Genomic DNA, 13,827 nt, shown 5'->3' on the forward strand with positions numbered 1-13,827 from the left:
TGATGTTTATGGTGAAAGACCTGCATTATTTTATCATTTATATATGTTAGTTTTGGATAATATAAAAATCTGGTGAAGTTAAAATTTTTGTAAAACTTGAAAATTTGAAAGATATTTTGTTTTAGCAATATAATACCTGATGACTGTGTAATTACAGAATTGGACTCTCTTGTATGTTGCATGTGAGGACTTCTTTGTTGTGAGGCAGTTTCTATGCAGTGGATTTTAAGAGTAAAAAGTTAGTTTTGTTTAAGATGTGAAAGGAACTTAAGAGTATTTATGTAATGTGAAAAGGATTTACCTGATCTTTTTTCATGCGAAGCTGTCTTTGCAGTGAAGAGAACCTGAAAGTCTGGAGGGGTGTTAGGCAGAGCAGGCAGTAAATGTAGAATTAGGATTCAACCTATTGAATGAGTAAGTAAGGTTTACATACCATCAAACCAACGATGTGGTTGGATGCGATGGTATTCATTACTGAAAGCTTATTTATTGAATGAAAATAATTGTAAGGTGTGAAGGAATGTTGTAATGGTAAATAGTGAGCAAATAGAGCTATAGCGAGCAAAGAACAAGTACTTTGGAGTCCAAAAACAAATAATAGCAGAATCTACGATAGAAATGCAAACCTCTCATATAGCCTTCGAAATTGGTTGCACACTGCAAGTAGTGACAGCGTCAAACAGTTAAGTAAGAGAAAGAAAGTAGGAACCCTACAAGCTACATGGTAGCAGAAAATAAATAGGCTATAAAGAAAAGACGTTACAAAATAATTGTTTTTTAAGTAAGATTGAACTTTACCTTGCAGCATGAAAAACTGACAACGAGAACAGAAGTCAATGCATAGCCTTTATTATGAAATGATTAAAGACATCATTAAAGACAACATCCAAAGTATTGTTGAGAAGAACAAAACAAATTAGATATTATGGTACTATCAGCAAAGTAAACTTTTTTTAACTTAAAGTAGAAATTGATTAACAATAGAACGATCGAATTGCAAATACCTGTGAGAGTGGCTAGGGAGCTTGGAGAGTGAAAGTTGTCACATCCACAAACAGTGAAATAACATAACGAAAGTAATAATTGTACAGCCTGCATTGATGCACATCAGTGGGGTTGAAAAGATTAAAAAAAGTTGTTTACTTAAACAAAGAAACATCTGGAAACAGCAAAACCGAACCTTTGAAGTACAGTCAATCGATTTAAAGAGTGGCAGTGCAAGGGAATATAAGCAGAAATAAATGTGTAAAACCTGCAAAATGGAAGAGGTGCAGTTAAAGAAGAATGTTGTATTAGTGCATTATTAGTTAATATTTAATTTATTGAAGAAGTGAAATGGCAAAGAGAATGTTGTGTTAGTGCATGAAATGTACATAATTGGTGAATAGGGAGGAGGTGTTGCATGTGTACCTTTTATCTTGCAAGGTTTGGGGATGCAAAAGTGCAGTGGACTTTCATAGTTAATCATTGTGTTGTTGATCCTGTAATGTTGAAAGATTTTTTTTGGTTGATACATTGAGTAGAAGAGATTCAATACATGAAAATATAATGAAGATTTGATTCAGATACCTGATTGTGTTTCATCTGCAGGTATGTGTGTTCTGTGTTGTGTGAAAGCTGCAGCAACCGGGCTTTCTCTGTCTTCCGAAGCACAGTTGATGTTGTACCTTTCAATCAGGAGTACCTTTGGTAGTTGAAGGCTGGTTGTATACGTAGATGTTCAATTGCTTTGACTCTTGAAAGGGCTGTGAATGTCAGGCCTTGTTTTTCTGTTTTCCCGATGTCAACTGTGGCAAAGTCTAAGGTCAACCCCTGTGATTTGTGAATTGTAATTCCCCATGCCATTGCCAGTGGAATTTGTGTTCGGTTTCCTCTAGTAATTGGTGCAATCGGGACATGTTTTGCATTCCGTGGATCCCATGAAGGTCCAGTATAATGTTTGAAAAGAACAACAACATATTTTTGTAAATCAGGTGGTTTTGAACCTGGATCGTAGACAATTTGTTTAATTTGGCCCAAAGCACCATTTACCAGGCCAACTTCTATCCATAAATTTGCAATAAGCATAATTTCTTAGTCTATAGAAAGAAGAATTTCAAATGCCAGTTGTTCTTCTTGGTGTGGTTGCTTATCTCTTTGATGTGCGATGATTGTTGTTGCATGTGCAATGGGTGAGTGCAATTGTGTTAACATTTTAATGTTGTGTGCACTTGAAGCTGCATTTGTTGCAAACAAATGCTTCTGTTGGCTGAAGTGATTATTCTCATCAAGTGTTAAAGCATGGGTTGACAGCAATTGCAGGGACTCCTAATCTATTTGCAATGGTGTTGAGTTGCAGATGTTAAGCAATATTTCATGGAATCTTATGTGTGAAGAACTCATGCCTTGTTGACGAAATGAAATATCCAAGGTGACAACAGTATTGAATGTGTGCCATATAGCTAGTGCCATTGAGTGTGATGCATATAATGGCCTATCCATAACTGGTGGAAGTTGTGCAAGATCACCAACCAAAATGACTAAGACACCTACAAATGATTCATGTTGTTTGCTGGGGAAAGCTTCTCACAATCTTTTATCAATCTTAATGAGTAATTGAGGGCCAACAAAGCTCATTTCATCTATTAAAATGTAATGTAAGTGTTTGCATTGTTCTTGGAACATTAATAGGGAATGGCCTGTTAAGGGTTTGTATTCTTGAATGGGTATACGAAAGGCAGCATGGATTGTGGTTGCTTGGATATTATATGCAGACACACCTGTTGGTGCTAGTACAAGCAAAGGGCATTGTGCAGGGTCGGTATTTGAATTTAACTGTCTACATATGCAGTCAATTAGAAATGATTTTCTAGTACCTGTAGTGCCTTGAATGATTAATTGTAATGGTGAAGAATGCAGGTTGTGTTCAGCATGAGTCTTAATAATATCAAGTGCAATCATTTGGTTTCGTGCAAGCTCATAGTTAGCATGTGCATTTAAATGTGGGTTGGCAAGATAGTGCGATGCATGGATTTTCTTTGTCAAAACAAAGTTAAATGCTTTTGAATGCAGTGGTTCATCAGGTATAGAAGCAGTCCAATCAAACTGTAGATCAAAATCACGTTTGCCAAGCAGTTGAAGAGCAACAATGTTGAAGTTGTTCGATGCCCCCATTTGTGACAAAAACTCCCATTCGTACAGGCCTTCTTGAGTTGTTTGATGAATATCTTCTGCTTGTAGGGCTTCACCATTTTCTGTGGTGATGTGTTCTTCAAAACCATTTACATGCCAATGAATGTAATGTGTACTTTGAAGATGTTTCCAATTTGTGATAATTTCTTCAGGTGTGCTACCTATATGTAGAGGAATAATTTGAAATGGTTTGTAAAGAAGCAATTCTGTCCAACAGAAACCTTCAAAACTGTTGTCCTCTTCTAAAGGTAATGATTTGTGTTGTGGGTAGACATTTACAATTGCGGGTAGCTTTCTTTTCATCCATTTAGATGATTTACGGTGCTCAGAGTATGTATATAGCTGGGCTGAACGAAGCAGAGTGAGGTTTGCTAATTCTGGTGGTCGGTTCATGTAGTTTGAGGTGTAAGATATTGTTGTTTGAGTTTGGTCATCACAATTAGCTATGCGTTGGAAGATTCTTTTACCAACATTAAGTGTTACAAATTGGCGTGTACAAGATATCAATGGGAGTTTAAGCAGCATGTGACAAGTTTCTTGTGCGCTAATGTCCCTATCAACAACTATTCCCATGACTAGCCTTTGGTATGCCAAGAGGATTGTATCATCCGAATTTGCTGAGTCAACTATATGTTTCAAGATATCAATATTACTTTCTGACTTTTGTTTAGTTTTTGATGCATACTTTGAAATATATTGTAGAACTGCTTTTTTCGAACAGACAGGCTGGCAGTCAACATTTGCTCTCCAAATGGCAAGCATTGTAGGATTATGTACATTTAGGTGGGTATCATTTCTTGCTGGTTTGTATGATGGGTTATTGGTCTAGTCTAATATTAGTGAGGAGCCAGGTTGTTCAGGCCAAGGAGCTTTGTATCGGCATTGAAGGATTGAGTTTTTTTTCCTCAAACAGGTAGATTCTGAACATTTTGTATGTCGTTGAACAACATTGACCAACTTAGTGTAATTAGTACAAGGATCTGTTTTGGATATGATCTATGTATCTGCAAGGCATGGATCTGAAATTGCAGGCATATATTGCCTATTCAAGCGAGCTTTTGCAGAACGTGGATTCCATGTTGTGATGTAGTGGTCAAAGAAGTGTTTAACTGATTGGATATTTGTTGGATCTGACCAGTCAAGGCTATCAACATTTGGTGCATGTGGTAACCAAAGGAAGCCATGTATATGTGTTGATCCTCGGTGTTGCCATTCATATCTGTACCAGTGGTCAATAGCTTGCAGTTCTTTGACAATCACTTCATCTCGAAAGATTTGAAATCTTAAGTGTAAGTACAAAGCTGTAATGTGAGGATTATTGATTAAATTTTTGGTAAATTGTTTTCTGTTGTTAGGTGTTGTAGCTAACTTTGACTTTGGAAATAACTTATGCAAGTCTGGCCATTTTGTGTCAGCTGAGCTTAAGGTGAAGAATAGTGTAGGTGCACCTAACTGTTGTATCATTGATGTAAGGTCACATCGGGACTTGCTCCAAAATGCCCGGGTACCACACAATGAGGTTGCATATCTCATGATGTGATTTGGTAATTCACTTGATGGTGTGTTCTGCAAGTATTCCTTTAAACCATAAAGATTTTGTGAAAGACTATCTTGTAGATTAGTCTTAATGAATATAGAAGCTGATTGTTGGGATCGGTGTCTCATCATGAGATTGTAGATATAATATCTAAAGCGGACATGTTGTCCAAATCTTTGATCATAGTATTTGATCAAGTGGACAACATATTCGTGTAAATGTACTTGCTTTTGTCTTTGTTGTAGTGGTAAAGCGATTCCAGTAGGGAAAAGCGTTGGGAATGCCATGGAAAGGAGGCCCTTAGTATTGTACTCATTGATAGGGGTTGCACTAATTTTTGGCCAAGGAATAACATTGTTGATGTTATTATCTAAATGGAGGATGTTTTTGATTGCATCAAGTTTAGGTAGTGATGATGGTAGTTGTGGGATAAATGAGGAAGTATTCTCCCTAGTTTGTTCTTCTTTATCAATATTTGGTAGAATAGAGGTATCTTCAACAACATCTTCTTGCAGGGAATGCACTGCATGCAGTAGCTCTGTAATGTCAGTTGTCTGCTCTGGCAATAGAAGTACTGCATTTGGATCAATGATTACATCCTTGTAGTATTGATCATGTTTCATTTTGTAAGTCATGCATTCATGACGCGAAGTCTATTCACATAACAATCATAACTTAAACCTTGCAAATTAGTTCTACGGACAATTAGAATTTCTAATTGGTTAATGTGTTGAGGTAATGTTATTGCAATATCAGAAATATCTTGTGGAAAGTTTATTGTATGGCCAGAGTATTTGTATTGGCCTCCCCTTGCATGTGTTACTTGTAAAACAGGGGCAATTCTTGATATGAGCATTTCTTCTACTTGAGAGAGAGACTTTAAAATAGAAGGTTGCTCACCTGGGTCCATATTGTTTGATAATGAGAAGCGATGGAGGCCCTTTTCACCATAACATCTCATGCACACAACTACATCATTGACTTTTTTAATAGTCATGGCCACATACATTTCTTTACAAACAGAACATGGTTGTGTCATCTCCAACATGTCAACCTTTTTGCGGAAATTAGACGATGTCTTTTGAAATGAAGCACCCTTTATAGTGAGTTCAAGAGTAGTAGAAAATGTTTGATTGAGATTAATTTGCTCAACATGAGTCTTTTCTGTTTCTAATAACTTTCCTGAGTTATTGGAAGATCTATGAAGTGCATGGCGCTTCAGTTGTCGTTTCTTGGAGATATCACCTCTGTTCTTTGCATAATAAGTTCTATTGGTCTGGCTTCTCTTCAATTTGATAGCATCAATTTCTTGAGGGCAAGGTTGGATAGATATCTAATATTTGAAAGAGGGCAAACGTATGTCAGAAATTTTATAATTGAAGGTAGTTAACTTTGAAGCATGTATGAAGAATGTATGAGAATTGAAAATGCCTTCATGTATGGTTATGTGATTTTAGAGGATTTGTTGTATATGTAAATTACTTTTGTTGTGTTTATTTGTAGCTCTAATGATTTGTTGTGTTGTGTTGTGTTGTTGCGGTCCTTGACTCAACTTATATGTTTACCTTTTGATATACTTGTAAATGAGTTTAGTTGAAAACTATGGGTTGTGGGAAGTCATAAATTGATTTTGTAGTGCTATACTATGTACACAAGTTGTTGTTAGCAACTTGGCTTTTCAAAAGTTAGTATTGTCATACATGTATACGTCATATATAGTATTTTTTGATATATACACATGTATGTATACATGTACACATGTATATACACATAAGAATTAAATATTTGCAGTGCTGCATACAAACATATGCACATATATAACTACACATGTATATATCACAAAAATTGACACTATGAATAATAATACCATATATATGTATATATATATCAGTGTATATATGTATAATTGTTTGTTGTTCTTAGCTGTTTTGTGTTTTGAAAAGCATGATTGTAATACAGGTATGCATAACTATAGTAAATTCTGATGCATACAGATGTATGTACACATGTACATATACAAATAATAAAAAAAATGAAAGTTTTGTATATGAACATATGCACATATATAACTACATGTGTATTTCAAAATCACTATAACTATGAATACTTGTATGTAGTTCTATATTGTATTGTTATATAGAAAGATATTAGACCAGGAAAAGAACAATATACCTGCATATATGTATATTTTTTGTGCAAATAACATAGTCTTAATACATTTAAAAGCAATGAGTATGACTGAAAGTAACTTATGTGAAGAGGAAAAACTTTCAAAGAGATAATTGCAAGATATAAGAAATGTCCATACAGATATTTATAGAAGCATACTTGTTTTTGTTTAACATAATTGTTTGTATACGTAAAAATATTAAATATGAAAATTAGCTAATAGTATAATTGTATTGTAAACTGGAAAGTTTAATAATTAGAAAAGATGCGTTATAATTCTAAGTCTCTGTACTCAGGCAACTAATTTCTGCAAGCAGTGCATGGCACTCAGCTTTGAAGTCAACAGGAGCAACTTTATTAATCGTCACTTTCATCTTGGATTCTGAATTATATGTCTTAGTAGAAACCAGCAGTGTGAATGAATAGTAATGTGATAGTACTCTCTTGATCACTAAGGAAGGTGTCTCTATTGTTGTTGCATCGTTTTGTAGTGCATAGAGTTGTCTTGCAGTTTTGTGTAGCAAGTGATTGCCACCCTCATCAAATGCAGTGGCCCATAGAGTACCTGTGGCATCTTGCAACTTTAGAGGCAAGAGGTTAATATAATTACAATTTTGCATACTCATTTGACATCTAGAGCAGAACCAAGAATTATCAGCTTGCTATGTACATTTTTTCTTGCAAGGCCTTCCATTGACTATCAATGGGCAAGCTGTGTAATAGAAATGTTGGTCATTGACGTTGACATAGCGTAGAATAGCTAGCAATGTTGTCTGAATTGTTTCTGGTCTGATGCTCATCTGCTCACGGATCGAAGAGATTGTCATTCTAGTATATTTTCCATCTATGTGGATAGTTTTTGCAACAAAGGGTACATCAAGCAAAGGGTCCTTTCCTCTTGATGTTAGAAGGCCTGCTTCTGGAAAACTTGGGTTGATATGTAATGTTGTTGCAGCTATTATGTTTACAAGCTTGCCATTGGAATAGCCAACACGAGCATTACGTAACACAAGGATTACCACACTATCATTGGTCAACATATTTTTCAATTCCAGACCCTTTTGTTCTGCTATTGGGCCCCATAAGTTGATGTCAAATGTTGAACCGGATAGATCATTAATTTTCACAACACGTTTTTGTGTTTGACTACCATCTTTCCTGTGAATAGGAATGATATCTCCAACATATAGAACAAGACCAATAACGTCAACCACTGTATTGTTTGTTAGTTGAAACAATTCACTAATAGGTGTGAAAGGAGCAGTTTGTTGATCTGCTTGTTCTTTGTTGGTGCAACGTTTTACTGTGGATGTATTAGACAAGGTGATTTCTAAATGACTGTTTAGTTTGTTGTACCTTGCATTTGCCTCCTTAACAGATCCTTTTGAAATAATATAATGTGAACCTATGTCCACACGGTTATAGTGTAACTTAGCTATCTCATCAAAACATGTAATTCTAATTTCAGAACCATCACAATCAACAATGTCAAAGCTAAAGACATGGCCATTTTTGGTGGCTGTGCTATATGCCTTAATAGGCCGTTTATGAGTAACTTTCCCTTTGATTGTCCATTTATTTTGGTATGGATTCAAAGTTTTTATAGGACTTATATTTTCAAAAGTTGTTGTTTGTGGAGATGGCAATTCAGTTGCAAACTGAAGCGACTGTTTAGATGTTGATGGTTTGTCCTCAGACATAATTTCTGGTTGTTGTTCTTTGAATAGATATTCTGGTTTTCCAAAGAATGGGCAAACACTTTGTTTCACTTGCAGACTAAGTATTACAATAGTGCTATGAAAACAAAACAGTTCTTCTTAAATTACTATTAATTATACATAAATGAAATTAAAAAAAGTTGAAACATATTGTATTTAATAATCATAGTTGATTTCCTACCTTGTGTTCCATATGTATTGGCATGTATAGCTTGATAACTAGACTATTGTGCCTATTTTTAGAATATCTGAATCTATCAGAGTAGCATATTTAGAAGGCAAGATTCCCAACTGCATGTATTTGCCATCAGATAACACTAATTTATGTCTGTTAGTATCATCTGTGTTGTTCTGCATTTTCTGAAATGACAAAACTTGTAGCAAAGCTGAAGGAAGGTCATCCCCAGCATTGATAGATTGGATTGCAAAAGGGGTAGGGACATACTCTTGGTTTTTTGCCTAAAAAAAATAATATGAATATAGAGGATTTAATTTTAACGAGAAGCAGCTCATATATGAGCTTAGTTAAAGCTTGTGTTAGTAAACTATGTAATCAAGGTATGGTATGTATACAGTATGTGTCTACTTTCGTACTATGCTCTAAAAAAAGGATGCATGTGGTAATGAAAAGGATGGTATGCAAAAGAGCATAAAAGATTTCTATATTGAAAAGCTTTGATAATTTAGCTTACCAAATTATCAATAGTGGAATGGTCTATGGATTCAGAGGTAGCTGCTAAAGATGCCATTGTGCATATATGCCTTTTGACAATTAAAAGTAAATTATAAGCATGATGAATTCTAGTTCTTATATCAGGATACAATCATAAGATGATGTAAGCTTATCGAAGGTATATATGCACAAGTAGAGTAAAATTAACTGAGCATAAAGTAACGTTGCTACAGTTTTCTTTTTGTTTCAAATGCCAGTGAATTGATCATAATGTGATTGAAAAATGCATTGAAACCGATAATTGCTCATATGCTGAAAAGCTCAAAAAACATTAAATATGACATAATGATTTATATATTTGAGAGCATATTAGCAAAATATGAGTTTATCTGATCAAAGATCTTTCAAAATATGGTATGGTTTTGTCTATTTCGAATGTTAACCAAAATATGAATGTAACTTTTCAAAGATTGAATAATTACAACAACATAGGATCAACCCAAGCAACCCATCCGAGGTCATTATCACTCCATTTAAATACTTTGTCTCCCAATGTGAAAATAACCGTTGGATCAATTAATTGTTCAGTGCTTGGTATTGGCAAAGGTGCTACTTCAATACTATGTATGCTTGTTACATCACTACAAGATGTACACAAGTTGATTGTTGTTTGCTTTGGTGATTTATGTTCATAGTGGGCAATGATCTTTCTGAGGTTATTCTTTAACTTGTCACTTTCTTGCAACATCCTATCAATTACATTGTTGATGTCCTCTGTTGCTTTCAAATTTGTATCCATTCTTGAAATTTGATTGTGTTAGTGTGGCTGTTTTCTATTTGAATGACAGATTGGAAAAGCATTACTAAAAAAAGTGAATATACAAGAATAATACAACAAATCTTTAAGTAGATCGCATTTTTTTTGTGAATGACGATGAATTTAGTATTAACAAACTCTAAAAACTTGTAATAATTAGCACAATACATTAAGATTTGTAAATTGTTTAATGACTCAACTTACAAAGCTTTCACTCTGTGAAAGAAGGGTTTAGTTGCATTTATTTTAGAGTATGTGTGCATATATATCCATGTGTATATATATAGGTAGATATGTGTATATTAGTGTACATAGATCTATAGATATACATCTCATATATATACATATATATCTATATTTATCTTTGAGACTAAAAGCCTTCATGTGCACAGAGTCAGTTATCTAATGTGCATTATGCTGGGCAAAGATGTTGTCTTCAATGATTTCATCTGAAGGTTGTGCATGAATGTTGACGTTCTTTATCATTCTCAAGGACTGTTGTCTTTAATGATGTCTTTAATGATTTTGTCCTTAAGGTTGTGCATGAATGTTGACGTTCTTTATGGCTGCTTGCAACCTTAAAATGGAATTTATTTTATTGTTGTTGCCAATATTTTCCTGTACAATTTTCGCTTTCAAAATGTTCGCATAGATTGTTGGGTTTGTTGTTGTTCTGATTATTTTGCAATTTTCCAGGTTGTTCTATGAGTTCAAATTTGTCAGATTGTTGTGTTTTGTCCGAATGTTGGCTCTGCAATTTTTCGCTCTTGAAATGTTCACATAGATTATTGGGTTTACTTCAAATAGCAATCTGCAGATGTTCGGCTAGATAGTTGGGTAATGTTCTTGTTTTGACTGTTTTGTGAGTATTTTAGTGGGCTTGCTTCTGAGGTTGACACCGTTAATGGTTTGAAGTTGGAAGGTAAGGTTCTGTTTTTTGAAAATGTCCATTTCGGTCTGCAAATATTTGGTCGACAATTTTCACTCTACAAGTGTTGCAATAGATTGTTGGGTTTTGTTCTCGATTTGACTGTTTTGGTGCTTACGTTTGCTTCGCGTTTTGAGTATTTTGGTGGGCTTCCTTGTGAGGTTCACAACGTTAATGGTTTAAAGTTGCAGGTTTTGTTGATTTCGAGGTTTCGTGTTCTTCCAGGGTTGCTCCTTTGTTTGTGTTGCTTGACTGTTTGTGGGCATTGCTCCTTTGAGTTTGCAAGCAATTTTCCAGGTTGTTCTGTTAGTCGTGAAAGCTTTGAATTAGCAAGGTAGTTTTTGGTATTATTTTTCCCTTCTGTGTGCTTGCAAAATTGTCGGTTTGTTATGTTCTTTAAATGTTTGTGGGTGTGCCTACTTGCACTTTCAAAGCCTTTTTTAGGGTTGGTTTGTGAGTTTCACGGCGTATTGTGCTTGTTTTATTGTAATGTTTTGTAATGTTGTTTAATTGTTTGTGGACATGCCTACTTGCAATTTGCAAGGCATTTTTCAGGTTGTTTTGTGAGTTTTATGTTCTGCATGCTATGAATTTCGAATTTAAGATCCACCGGTTGCAACCATCAAATGCAATTTGTTTTATTGTTCTATGCTTTATTTCAGTCTGTTAACTTTCCACATGGGTTTGAATATAGAGATTCAGTTAAGGTTTCTTTTGCTTATGTGTATATATATTGGGCTCCTTTATGAGTAGCACGACTTCAATGATTTGATGTTGTTGCAGGGTGCTTTGTTTGTTTATGTTATTTAGGTTTGTTTATGTTGTTTAACTGTTTGTGGCTGTACCTACTTCAAGTTTAATTGTTGTGGACAATATTTCACGGTTCAAATGTTTGCATAAGGGTGTATATAGTTATGGAGTTACCTTTGGTTGTGGATATGATAGTTTTATATGGTTTCTTCATGAGGTTCATGCCATGAATGGTTTGAATTTGGAGGGTAAGCTTGGTTTTTTATTTAAAATGTTTTTTTGTTTTGTAATGGAATTTTTTTATGGTCAACCTATTTCCTTCTTTTGTCTGGTTGCAAGGTTAGGTATGACTATCTACTGCTGTGTGCACATGAAGGTTTTTATTCAGTAAGATAAATTGATATATATATGTACATCATGTTTATATATTTGAACATGACTATATATAATTGCATTTGTATAGAGATAGATTCATGTTCATATATATATATATATATATATAGAAGTATTCAGACTGTAAAAATTCGTTTATGGTTGCAGGATTGCTACTTTGTTTATGTTATTTAACTATTTGTGGGCGTGACTACTTGGAGACTACAACATAGGGTACTGTATGTACATATAGATATGCAAATGGCTATATGTACATACATGGATATATATATGCATAGATGTGTGTATTGGTATACATGTACACATTTGTACACATACATGTATGTATATATATGTACATATGTGTATACACATATACATATATCAGTACTTGAATGTGTTCTAAAAAATTACATAACCAAAGTACTTGTAGCATTGCTACTTTGTTTATGTTATTAAACTATTTATGGAGGCTAGTATTTTTAGATTGCAACATAGAGTATCATATGTATATATACATACGCAGATGGCTATATGTACATACATGCATATATATATGCATACATATGTCTATTGATACACATGTATACATGCCTACACATACATGTATGTATATATATGTGCATATGTGTATGCACACACACACACACACACACACACACACATATATATATATTAGTACTTGAAATGTTCGCATAGATTGTTGGGTTTTATATATATATCAGTACTTGAATGTGTTATAAAAAATGACATAACCAAAGTACTTGTAGGCTTGCTACTTTGTTTATGTTATTAAACTATTTGTGAAGGTTAGTATTTTCAGACTGTAACATAGAGTACCCTATGTATATATAAATACGCAGATGGCTATATGTACATACGTGCATATATATATGCGTACATATGTGTATTGATATACATGTATACATGCCTACACATACATGTATGTATATATATGTACATATGTGTATGGACATATACATATATTAGTACTTGAAATCTTCACATAGATTGTTGGGTTTTGTTCTCGTTCTGATTATTTTGGTGGTTACATTTGGTTCTCGTTGTGACTATTTTACTGGGCTTCCTTGTGAGCTTGACACCGTTAATGCTTTGAAATTGCAAGGTAAGGTTCTGGTTTATTTATGTTTAGTTTCTCCTTTCATGTTCTTGCAGGGCTTGCTGCTTTCTTTCTGTTCGCTAAGTGTTTGTGGGTGTCACTACTTCTAGTTTTGAAGCAATTTTCAAGGTTGTTCTATCTGTTGTTTAATTATTTGTGGACATACCTACTTGCACTTTCGAAGGCTTTTTTCAGGTTGTTTTGTGAGTTTCACGGGCTGCATGCTATGAATTTGCAATTTAAGTTGCACTGGTTGCAACTATAAAATGTAATGTGTTTTATTGTTGTAAGCTTTATTTGACCCTATGTATATATACATATGCACATGGCTATATGTACATACATGTATATATAAATGCCTACATGTGTGTATTCATATACATGTATACATGCCTACACATACATGTATGTGTATATATGTACATATACATTTATGAGTACTTGAAAGTGTTATAAAAAAAAGAAAAAAGACTTTGTTTATGTTTTTTAACTATTTGTGGATGTGACTACATTCAGACTACAGTGTAGTCTTCTATCAACAAATCTTAGACAGTTTACAATGAGGCTATTCA

General features: G+C 34.2%; 1 protein-coding gene across 1 annotated transcript; it reads right to left on the bottom strand.

The window, feature by feature from the left end:
• Window positions 1-7,155: 7,155 nt before the first annotated feature.
• On the bottom strand, window positions 7,156-9,344 carry LOC131062965 (replication protein A 70 kDa DNA-binding subunit A-like). Its single transcript, XM_059220627.1, has 4 exons — window positions 9,288-9,344; window positions 8,816-9,054; window positions 7,548-8,671; window positions 7,156-7,442 (listed from the first exon to the last, which is right to left on the bottom strand). Exons 1-4 carry the CDS (start codon window positions 9,342-9,344, stop codon window positions 7,156-7,158), a joined length of 1,707 nt encoding a protein of 568 aa, XP_059076610.1.
• Window positions 9,345-13,827: the final 4,483 nt, after the last annotated feature.

This window comes from Cryptomeria japonica, chromosome 5 (genome assembly GCF_030272615.1).
Source record: "Cryptomeria japonica chromosome 5, Sugi_1.0, whole genome shotgun sequence".
Lineage (NCBI taxonomy): Eukaryota > Viridiplantae > Streptophyta > Pinopsida > Cupressales > Cupressaceae > Cryptomeria > Cryptomeria japonica.

Bases quoted from the DNA above. Each gene is read 5' to 3' on its own strand.
- LOC131062965 (XM_059220627.1), bottom strand. From the start codon at position 9,344: ATGGCATCTTTAGCAGCTACCTCTGAATCCATAGACCATTCCACTATT. The intron at 9,055-9,287 runs GTAAGCTAAATT...TATTTTTTTTAG, and splicing joins ATTCCACTATTGATAATTTG to GCAAAAAACCAAGAGTATGT. The intron at 8,672-8,815 runs GTTATCAAGCTA...TTGTTTTCATAG, and splicing joins AAAATAGGCACAATAGTCTA to CACTATTGTAATACTTAGTC.